The sequence below is a fragment of the Marmota flaviventris genome, chromosome 14 (assembly GCF_047511675.1).
Source record: "Marmota flaviventris isolate mMarFla1 chromosome 14, mMarFla1.hap1, whole genome shotgun sequence".
NCBI lineage: Eukaryota > Metazoa > Chordata > Mammalia > Rodentia > Sciuridae > Marmota > Marmota flaviventris.
The window spans coordinates 87,057,687-87,069,809 of record NC_092511.1 but is presented as its reverse complement, the minus strand read 5'-3'; the positions used below and the strand labels follow the sequence as shown (position 1 = coordinate 87,069,809).

General features: G+C 33.4%; 1 protein-coding gene across 7 annotated transcripts in view; it reads right to left on the bottom strand.

The window, feature by feature from the left end:
• Tsga10 (testis specific 10) overlaps positions 1 to 12,123 on the bottom strand; it is a 106,244-nt gene that overhangs the window by 40,162 nt on the left and 53,959 nt on the right. For all 7 annotated transcript variants that reach the window (XM_071601852.1, XM_071601847.1, XM_071601850.1 and 4 more), the window contains 4 exons: positions 10,670 to 10,824; positions 6,217 to 6,272; positions 5,197 to 5,365; positions 2,558 to 2,668 (listed from right to left, as the gene is read on the bottom strand). In XM_071601852.1, coding sequence (XP_071457953.1) covers positions 2,558 to 2,668; positions 5,197 to 5,365; positions 6,217 to 6,272; positions 10,670 to 10,824 — 491 coding nt within the window. The remainder of the gene's footprint in view (positions 1 to 2,557; positions 2,669 to 5,196; positions 5,366 to 6,216; positions 6,273 to 10,669; positions 10,825 to 12,123) is intronic.

The window sequence follows — 12,123 nt, the reverse complement described above, 5'->3', positions numbered from 1 at the left end:
CAGCTTCTGAATTCTTATATATCTTAAGTGTGGACTTCTGTAATTCTCTTGGTTTAGAACATTTCCTGTCTGACTCCTGCCTTTCATTCATAACCCCAGCCTTAACTTTCTTGATCATGGACTATAATTCACTTTTGCCTGCTATTCTAGTAATTTGCCCTTAATTGCTCAAAAGTAAAATATCAAAGCTTTGCCAAGGAATGTTATTCATAAATTATGCTTCCACATATAAATTGAACATATACTATAGAACCATTTCTTTTAAAATCTTCAAAATTCTATCATGAGTAGATTAATTGAAGTAGGACCTTTTTCCCCAGAGGAAAAAATTCAGCTCCACAAATAATACAATATTCTGAATAATCATAATTAGGCTATTTTAAAAAACAAATCTTGGGCTGGGGTTGTGGCTCAGCAGTAGAGCTCTCGCTTAGCACTTGCGGGGCCCTGGGTTGGATCCTTAGCACAACATAAAAATAAATAAATAAAATAAAGGTATTGTGTCCAACTACAACTAAAAAAATAAATCTTTTAAAAAAAATACATTCTGGGCTGGGAATGTGGCTCAAGCGGTAGTGCGCTTGCCTGGCATGCGTGCGGCCCGGGTTCGATCCTCAGCACCACATACAAACAAAGATGTTGTGTCCGCCGAAAATTTAAAATAAATAAATATTAAAAAAAAATACATTCTAAAAAAAAATCTTACTATTACGGTTTGACTAACCCATTCTAAAAAAATCAGTTATAATTCAATAATTAATAAAAAGTTCCTAGATATCTTTCTCTTCTGTTAATAAATACCACATTTCTCTATAAAAAAAAAATCCTGGGCTAAATAAAATAACCAAATTGCAATAAGTAATAGTTTTTAAGTTTTTTTTCCATCTACACTATCCAATCTTTTATTCAGCAAGTATTCACTGAATGTTTATTTTGTGTCATACATTGGATGCTGAAATAAGTAGTCATCCTTTCCATGAGGAAACTTTTAGTAAATTCCAAATCAAATCATCATCAAGCAGCTATTTCCCCTTCTCTCACATAAAATACACTGTAATCTCTCCCATCTCTAAAAAACAAATCTCCATTGTCAGCCTTGTCTCTTTATCCTTACTTTATAAGCTTTTCATATCAGATTTATGTTCTCATTATTAAGTTTGCTTGATTGTAAGAAACTTGTTGAAATTCAGTTAATATTGCCATCTTGTGGCCTCACATGAAAGATCTTTGCCAAGTCTGTTAAAATAGTTCTGTACAGCAAACTACTTCATAGGCTTTCAAGATTTAGATATTCTGCTAGGTGTGATGATGCATGCTTGTAATCTCAGCTACTCAGGAGGCTGAGGCAGGAGGATTCAAGTTCAAGGCCAGCCTAGGAAACTTAGTGAGACCCTGCCTCAAAATAAAAATTAAAAAGAGCCGGCAGTGTATCTCAGTGGTAAAGCACCCCTGGGTTCAATCCCCAGGACCAAAAAGAAAAAAGATTCAGATATTCCAAATGTGTCAGTAGGAACCTGTTGTATGTTTTCCATGATCATACTAAAGATGATAGCTGAGTAAGGAATATGTGCTTTGGAAGAACCTGGTACAATAAAACATACATAAAATGAGTTTACCCACATCAACCTTTTCCCTCTTTAACTTTGTGTGTACTTAATTGTCTAAGTCATTCTCTTAACAATGCCACGTAATTTCATGTAGTTAGATGGGGCTGTGCTGTCACTACAAAAATATCTAGTATTTCTCAAAGACAGGAACCATTTTTTAATATTAAACTTAGTTTTATGACCAGGTAATATGCGAAAAAGGAGTCTGTACAATGTTTCTTCTGCCTTCCAACCACCCTCACAAGAGCTGTGTGGGGCCTAAGATAGGCAATTTTATAGAAGAAGCAAAACTGCTCTTCGGAACTCTCCATTCCCCCTTTCTAAGGTGCCTTTCCCATCCAGTACCCAAGGCAAGCTCTGGCCATCCACAGGGCTCCTTGAAACATTCTACCTGCCTCAGCTGATATTTTTTGTAGTTGCTGGATTATACTAAAGATGATAGCTGAGTATGGAGTATGTGCTTTGGAAAAACCTGGTACATGTACCTCGTCAAACAGTTGCTAACATGAGAGAAATGCAAAGGGCAGTTAGTCTTCTGTCCTCTGGTCCTAAGAAACAAATGACTCCATCACAAGATGATCCATTCTGTTCTGCTACATAATCAGGTAGAGCCACTTCCGTCAGAGGCTTGAAACAGAAACCTCCACTGTTTTCAAATAGAAGTGAGGCCAAGTTAATTCTGGCCTTTTGCCCTTCATCCAGTTAGGAAGATTCTGTTTAGTCTAGAATGTTTGTTTTTACTTAGCAAACTAATAGGCATATATTCTGGAGCCACCTTTCTGGACATTGGCAACTTTTAAAATCTATAATTAACTCACCATTGTCAAAACTAAAATAAGCTATGTGATAAAGAGTTCATTCACCTGTTCTGTTAAGTACAACTGATTACTAAGTTCACTCTTGTGAAAACTCTTAAAAATCATGAGCAAAGGAAAAAAATCTATACGTACTTCAGACTTCAATATATTCTTTAGCTTGTTAACCTCCAAATTAGTATCTTGGACCTTCTGTTTTATGTCATTAAGTTCATTATGTGTATCATTCAATTTTTTGGACAGTGCCTATGGAAAAAAAGATAGCGAGATTAGAATACAACAAATAAAAAATTCCTACGTGTAAAAAACATCAAAAATGAAAATTTAAAAGTTTGCAACAAGTAGGTATATAAAAAGTTAATATACTTAATGTGTAAAACTCATATAAAAACCAAAGAAACACAAAAGCCCAGGAGCATATGGGCAAAAGATATAAATAGACAATTCACAAACAGAAAGCACAAGTAGATAATGTTTAACAAAATTAAACTTTACTAATAATCAAAGATTTTCTAATTTAAAAAGTAGTATTTTGCCTACCTAGTTAGAAAAGTTTGAAATTTCAATTATGAACCGTACTATTACTCCAAACATAAATTTGCATATGTAATCATATGAATCACTATATGATGATATCAAGAGACATTTGAGGGCTGGGGATGTGGCTCAAGCGGTAGCACGCTCGCCTGGCATGCGTGCGGCCCGGGTTCGATCCTCAGCACCACATACAAACAGAGATGTTGTGTCCGCCAATAACTAAAAAATATTTAAAAAATTCTCTCTCTCTTAAAAAAAAGAGACATTTGAAAATGCTCATAAAAAGTAGTCTCATAAGATTTGATTCAATTTGATAAAATCTAATAAAATTTCATATTTATTCACATTTGGTGAATGTTGCTATAAACAGTAGTATATCTGCACAGTGGTATAATAACACAGTAGAATATTATGCATCTATGAGAAATGTCTGGAGTAATTTTAATAATAGAGGAAGATGTTATGTATATTAAGTGAAAAAAATCAGGTTACATCCTGACTTATTAAAAAAAATATCAAATGATAAAATGTGTTAAGGTCTCAATTTTCCAAATGTTCTACGATATTGGTTCTTAACCTGCAGTCCATAGACGGATCCCTATTCTACCCAAACAAAGAAAAAAAATGTACTCTGGAACATATGTAAATTATTACCAATTTTCTCCTAATGATAAACATGCTTATAAAGTTTTAACAAGACAGGGAAATGCTTCTATTACAGTAAGCTAATAATAGCTACAATTTATTGAGTAATATGCTGGACATTATGGTAAGTACTTTCCAGGTATATTCTCACTTAATATCCATCTTTAAGGATTATGAAATTAGATATAGAAAAGTTATGAAATTAGATATAAGATTGTACAACCTGGCAGTGAGATTCAACCCCAAGTGAGTCCTAAAATACTTGGCTCTAGTGCTCCTCAGGTAGGTTTTTTTTTTTTTTAAAAGGATGACACAAAGTGGTGTGGTTTTAAATCTCAGCTACATTAAATATATATGTATATGAACAATATAAAAATGTTTAATTTTGAACTAATTTTCACTAAAACCCAGTAAAAAATATGTCAAATGTTTATAGTGACTAACCATGGGTAGTAAAGATAGGAGTTTTTTAAAACATTTTTATAAGAAATAAAGAATTTTCTAATGAGTTTCTATTTCTTATTAAAAAAAATATAACTAAATTTCTAGTTTCTCATCAATAAAAATTATATACATCTTTAGCTTTAGCTTACTTGCTTTAGGATACACAGAGTACACAAAGGTAGACCTTGTAGATTCACATCTTTTGGTTTGTACTGCTATTTATTCACTTATAAAAATAATTTTATTTTTCCAAGTTTTAGATTTACAGAAATATTATGAAATATTTTATACAGCCCCATATACCTAACACCTATGTTCTTCTATTATTAGCATTTTACACTAGTACTTTTGTTACAGTTAATGAGCCAATATTGATAATACTAACTGAAGTCCATATTTTATGCAAATTTCCTTCATTTTTACATAATATCCTTTTTTTGTTCTAGGATCTCATTATTCATTAACTTTCAAATAATGTCTCAAATAATTTCTTACAATTGACAAAGTGTTGCATCTTTATTGCTGTTTATATGAATTATAATTATTTGGTAGCTAAAGAATACAAGTGCTTCTGAAGCAAACTAAATACACTAACAGTGGTAACAGGGAATTTTGAGGGGGAAAGAAACTTTCCAAATAATGGAAACTTTAATGTTCAAGTTAAAATAATACTAATGGAAATAAGAACTGTGGGTTGAACTGAATTATAAAAGAAAAGACTAATTATAAAAGGAATTTTCCTAAAGACTTACAGTGCTAAGGAGGACCAAAACATGTGGTATAGTCCATGGTCTCACATTTAAACAGAGTAATATGCAGTGCATTAAATAAATCTTTTTCTTTAAAGTTTCTGATGGCTTTTATTCTCATTTGTTGGTTTATTCAAATATACATTCTTCATTAAGGAAGTACTTTCTAAAGTTTAATACAAATCTATTATGTCCCTATTCCTTTTGTTTAATATTTAACACTTCATATCTGAGAATTTCACTTAAAAATTACATGGCATATTCTGTTTATAAATTTTTTAAAAAGGCTATTTCCAATAGCTGAGCTTTTCTGCAAAATGAAACAAGGGATGTGCCTCAGAAGAAATAAATATATGTGTATTTTTTCCTTAGGGGAAAAGATTCTAGGAACAAATATACCTGGTTTTCTTGTTTGGCTTTGTTAAATTGTTCTTGGAGATTGTCACTCTCATGAGCCAAGATATCTCTTTCCCTAGCAATTTGAGCCAGCTCGTCATTTGTTTCATCCAATTGCCGACGCATTCTGGAAATATCTTGTTCACACATAATTAGGGCTTCAGTAGACTGTCTATTCCACAAATCAAACAGCATGTAAGAAGAGACATTTTACTGAAATGGACTGATACATTCTCACAAGACAGAAGATGGACAGTTAGCATGAAAACATTTGAAGAGGTTTTAAATGTTTAAATTTACAAGAATACTGCAAAAAAAAATGCATTAGTGTTTAACTATGTTGTCATCATTTCACTATGGAAAAGGTACTAAATATACATAATAGTTAATGATCTGTTAAATATTTGAAAACTTATGACACTCAAGAATAGGAAAGCCTTCATTCTTTCTCTGTTATGGCTTAGCCTCCTTGGTGAATTATTTCCTCTGCCCTCTTAAAAATTAATGTTTTCCAGGTCTCAAATCTTAGCATCCTGATTCTTCTCACTCTAGTCCTTCTATCCAAGAAATCCCATTTTAATCTTCCCAACCACATCTGTACTCCAGAACCAGCCCCCTGTTCACACTGTTCCCCAAACCCTATGGCCCAGTTTCCCATCACCTATTCTTCTTGCTTAAAATTCTTCAATGGTTTCTTATTGCCCAAAGGATAAAATTAAGAATCAATTGTCTTCAACACAGGTCTCTTCCAGTCTGTTCTCCTTCCTTTCACTTCTCCTCTTAGACTTCGGATTACAACAATGCCCACCTACTTGTAATTCAAGAGGCTTTACAACATGACTTGTGGCTTTTTGCTTTCTTTCCTATCTGAATGTCTTTCCCCTTATTTTACTTGGTAAACATCATCCCTTCTTTTACTTCCTCAGGTAGAGTTAGGCCTCTTTCCAACATTTGGGAGTTATCACCTTATGCTTAACATTGTCTTTGTACACTAAGTGCTCACATTTTTGGTGAATGATTTACCTTGATGCCTGTTCCATCTCAGTAATGATATTCTTCATGCCTGAAATGGTCTTTTCCTTGAAAGATAATATAAGTATCAAATTAAAATTATCTTAAATTGTTATTTCTACCAAAACTGAAAATCTCCCCTTTTGATTTCTATTTGGTTTTGAATATTTATGTTCTATTCTCTTGTACACTTTAAAGCCTAGTATATCAGTGTGAATAACTTCACTAAGCAAAACAGATTATGTTCATTGAGGTAAAAGCTACACTTTAGTATATTAATAGGAGCTCATATATCAAGTACTTTTAAGATTTGTGCAATCACCTAACAAGACAAGACACCCATAAATGCCCTGTTTTTAGAGGCAAACCAATGATGTCACATTGGTTTGTTTTATATTGAATGGGACTGATTGACCTCTTTACATTCTTTGTTATAAAAGCCACAGGCATGAATCATGTATAACTAAATTTAGTTCTTCATAACTTTGACGGAGTACACTGTTTCCATTACTCAGCAATATCATCTAACAAAACTACTACAATGAAATTACTGACAAAAGTACATTTTTAATATGTAGATGTGAGATCATAAGGAGGCCCAAACCAAAGATATAACAAAAAGCACCATTTACATTCTCCCCTTTTCTTAAAGGTGTGGTGAAGGAATAGAATTGTGGAGTCAGTTAAGGCTGAAAAGGGTTGTAACATCTTAATGCCTTCAGTACCATTCCCATGTCTCCTTTTACAACTCTCATTGATCCTGAGCTAATCTAACTATAAACAGACACTTACAGCTAATATTAGCCTTAAAGAAAAGCAGGAAAATTATTCTTTCAATAATAATGCCTAGCACGTTGCTTTGGATTTTTAAATCCTTAGCAACCAAGAAAAAAGATGAGAAACCAAACCTATATCTCCCAACCACTTCTGTTCTTGTCTCTAAAGAGTAAGTTTATTGTGTGTGCACTATCTTCTTTTATTCATGTGCCCCTTGCCAGGGTATTTTTAGCTTCAGTTTCCCTTCCTGCATTCTAATAGAATGGTGAAGAGTCTACATCTGGCAGAAATGAAGTATGGAGTATGGTCAAAATACCCATTAACAAAAACAATTAAATCCCTTTAAGAAGAAAAAAACACAAGAGGGAAATAAATCAAACACAAAATATTGTCTACATGGCATGGAATATTTATATTTTTTAAAATAAAATTTAATACATTTAAAAATATATACTGAAAACCTAATTGAACTTCTAGTGCTTTTGAAAGTCATTATTTCATGATCCTCCTTCTTCAGCCTCCTGAGCAGCTGGGATTTGGGGAAAAAATAAAATAAAATCTTTAAGTTTGAAATATACTGACAAGCCTAAAAGGGAATTTCCTTTATCACTAAATGTTCACCTTAAAAGTAAGATGATCCAGGAACACTATAAAGTATTTAGGACAACAGAATTACTGAATAGAATTTAAAAAATGCATCCTCTTACTCTGTGGTTTTCTCTTAGTGATTTTAATACCCTAATACCACCATTCCTCAAAACTACCAACATTAGCAATCTACTATTCCTTAAACAACCTCAATGTATTCCTTGAACATCCAACCAGGAAGAAAGATTCTTATTAACTGTTAAAATTATGTCTGGACAGAATGCCATAAGTATAATTAGAAAAAAAGAAAAACTAAAACTTCATATAAATATTCTGGCTTTTATTACTCAAAAATCTGAGGTTGCTATTGAGTTAGTTCTCTAACATTAGTTGGTAGTAAGTACTAGAAAATCTCTTAAAACTATGATTACCCAAAATTTTTCACTGTATTCACTATAAGGTAGACTTTTCCAAATTAACTTATTTCTGTAATCTCCATATAACACTATAGAACAGTCCTATTTCGCTAGAACAGTCCTATTTCACTGAATGACATTTATTAGTTCAGTTCTGAAATGTCATTATATGGAACATTCTCATTTAACTCTCTAACACTGTCTTTAAAAATTATTTTCCATTTAGAGGATGAATATGCTTACTTTTATAAAATTTTATATAAAGTTCTTAATTTTGAAATGGACTTGCCACTCAGAATTCTTGTGAAGTAAAGGTAACATCAGTACAGTCAGAAAAATAAAAGATTAGATATGACTTAGAGAAATAAGATTCTGAAAAATGTTAGTTTCTGAACGTTAGTGTTTTAAAAAGTCATGCTTAACTATTCAAAAAAATGTTTTGAATATAAGGAGAAGCAAAATTCCACCTAAAATCATAAAAATTCAAAAATAATGATCAAGACTTCCCATCCAATAAACCTGTATTTACTATCTCATGTCTTTTGAAGACTTAATTTACACTCATGATCCCCAATCTATTAACATCAATTTTCTCTCCAAGCCTAAAAATCCAAGAGCCTATGCATATTTCATCTACATTTCTCAAAGACAATTTAAACTCAGCATGTGAATAATCTTCCTCACCTACATCTGCCCTGTTTTCTGTGTTTCCTACTTAATTCATAGGAACTATTCATGGCAGAAACCACATCTTATTAATTTTACTTCCTCAATAGATCTAATTCTCACTGATACTGCAACTATCCTCATACAGGTCTCACCCCTGTTCTTTTAACTAGTGTCCCTGTCACTACTCTCATTTTCTCATAATATATCTTTTTATGGATTTATATTGCCAGAATAATGCTCTAAAATAAAGATGCAAGCTAGCATGGTGGCACATGCCTATAATCCCAGAGACTCAGGAGGCGGAGGCAGGAGGGTTGAAATTTTGAGGCCAGTCTCAGCAACTTAATGAGGTCCTGTCTCAACATTTAAACAAATAAAAAGGTTGGGGATGCAGCTTAGTGGAAGAGTGCCCCTGGGTTCAATAACCAGTACTGGAAGCAACAACAATATTAAAGAATGAAACTCTAACATTTCATATACATTATAATGACCTGTTCAGCATCACATGCATTTTTGAGATTTGTTGTTTTTCTATTCCATCTCATCTTTTGCCCTTCCATACCCATCTATACCTATCTCTGACCATATCAGGAAGACTCATGTCACTCTCTCTTGAAAGCCACTGAGCTTTGAAGTAAGCTGCTCTACCTGTCTGTATCACTGTCCTAGTCCCCTAAATATTTTTCTGGCTAATTTCTAGTTATTTTTCAGGGAAGCCCAGGCACTGTTACTTCCTGGAAGACTCCCTAGATATTCCTCCTCCCCTAACCCAATTCTCAGGCTGTCTAAGATGTATTTCTGTCAAACTCCAATAAAACATTTTTCTTGTGTCATTATGGCATTTAACAAAGTCAATCATAATAATATATTTATCTCTCTGTGTATTAGGCTCCACTACAGGCTCATTAACCCTCAGTTTTAACATAATATGTCAATAAATGTTTGAAGAATGGGTAAAGGGATGGATGAATTTTCATGAATCCATTTCCTTGGAATGTGGGAAGACCTTATTCTACTGATGCTGTTATTGCTTAAGACATGTGGAAAACAGATTAGGAACTGGCTTCACAATTTATGAGCTAAAACCAATAGTGCCTTCAAACATGACCTTTTTTGTTTAACAACAAGAGCAAAATATATGCAATATTCACCATTAAAAGAGAATAAAATCATGGCACTTGCAGGTAAATGGATGGAGTTGGAGAATATAATGCTAAGTTAGCCAATCCCAAAAAACCAAATGCTGAATGTTTTCTCTGATTTAAGACTGCTGATTCATAATGTGATTGGTGGGGTGGGGGCATGGGAGGGTTAGATGAACTCTAGATAGGACAAAGGGGAGAGGGGAAGGGAAGGAACACGGGGGAAGGGAAGGAACAACACGGGGTTAGGAAAGACGGTGGAATGAGATGGACATCGTTACCCTAAGTACATGTATGAAGACATGAATGTTATGACTCTACTTTGTAAACAACCAGAGATATGAAAACTTGTGCTCTATATGAGTAATATGAATTGTAATGCATTCTGCTTTCATATATAACAAATTAAAATAAAATTTTAAAAAACATATGGGATGAATTATCATCCAGCTTTATGCACCAGCACCATATGATCTATTCTCAAAGGCTGAGGATGATATAAAAAGGTACTCCTAGTTCATACCACAAGGGCAGTTTAATGGAGCAAACATATTGCCTCCTAGACTACCTGAAAATGGTTTTAAGAAGAAATCAGATTCACTACCTTATTTTGATATTTGAGTTAGTTATTGTCAGTGAACAATAGTCACTAATTCATAATAGAAAAATCAATTTAAAATGTTACCTAGTAAATTTGCTCATGTATTTCCTAAGACTATCTTAAATATTTCAAAGTCAGATTTTAAATTTTAGCTCTCTAGAAAAAAACTTTGAGGAAAATCCTATTACTTTATTCAGATTCAAGCAAACTACAGTTTAATATTTAAATATTTCATTTAAACATTCCTTGTCTACCCAGTTCTCAGAACATACTTTCATGGCCAAACTCTCTCCAAGGGATGCAATATTCTCAGATTTTTTATCCAAACATGCTTGCAGGCATTCCTTTTCTTTAGCCAGATCATTGAGGGTTGCACCAAGAATGCTGATTTCTTCTCGCTGTGCAATACTCTGCCTTGTAAAATTATCTAAATATGTAATCATAAAGGTGTTGGTTTAATCAAGACAAATCTTTTTCCAGTTCAAACAGATTGAAATACTTTTCAAAGTTCCTCTATATTATATTCCATGATTAAAAATAAGAGTACAATATTCCAAATAAAAATGTTTCTTTTTATTAGTGATTATAAAATACAATCCATCAAGAAATTCTAAACGGCTCATAAACATAAAAACATAATACCTTTGAATTAGAATAGTGAAGGAAAGCTGGGTGGTGGGAAAGAGAGGGTGGATGAATGCAATAGGTGTAATATCAAAATAACCTGTAGTTTCTGCCACCCTTAATGTCACCTCCTTTCCCTCCACAGACTAGAATGACTGCTGCATATAAAATTGGTAGGTAATAAGTATTAATAAACTATTCAACTAAGTCATTATTAGAGTCAAATATCTTGCAATATTCTTATTTTTTTCTGATTTTTCTAATATTCCAAGGGAACATGTCATCCAAGAAAGTATAATTCTATTTGTGAGAACTGGCGGGGCAATGGCAATGCTGACTGGCTAAAGGATTGCTATAGAACAAAGGCTTTGAAACTGTGGTTTTTCAACCAGTACCATCAGCATCATCTGTGAAGTGAAAACTCTCACGTCCCCACCCAAGACCACTGAATCAGAAATCCTGGGAGTAGGCACAGCAAATTATGTTTTAACAAGCACACTTCTCCCCATGTCCCACAGTGATTCTAATGCACAATAAAAGGGCTGAGAACCACTGGTCTAGAGAAGAGGTCCTAGGGTTTCAGAATTGCCTAGGGAAATTGGTTAAGATACAAGAGTTCTGATCCTTACTACTTTAGGGAGTTTGGCTCTAGTGATCTTTATCTACTGGGTTATTAGGATATACACCAAAATTTGAAAACCACAGGTCTAGAGCTCTACAAGAAGATCTCTGCTAGACCAGACCTCTAGATACTGCCCGTCAAGTTAAACCCTACCAAGGATCACTTGGGTTCAGTGTCAAGGGAGGTACTGTCATATGTCACATAGTATTTGAAAATGCATCATGTCTTTTTTTTTTTTTTTGCAGGCAGTGCTTCCTTTAAGGCAACCCACATGTTTTGGGTGTTCTGATATCTGAGTTCATTACCACTTCCAATCAATCAATCAATTTCTTAAAAAGCTCTTATATCTGTTAGCTTGAAAAAAATCCTCAACTTCACATCCATGCAATCTACCACCTTATTTTTCTGCTATCTTTCAATAGTCAAACTTCTTGAAAGACTTTTCTAATCTTTTCCATCTGTACTTCACTTCCCATTTCT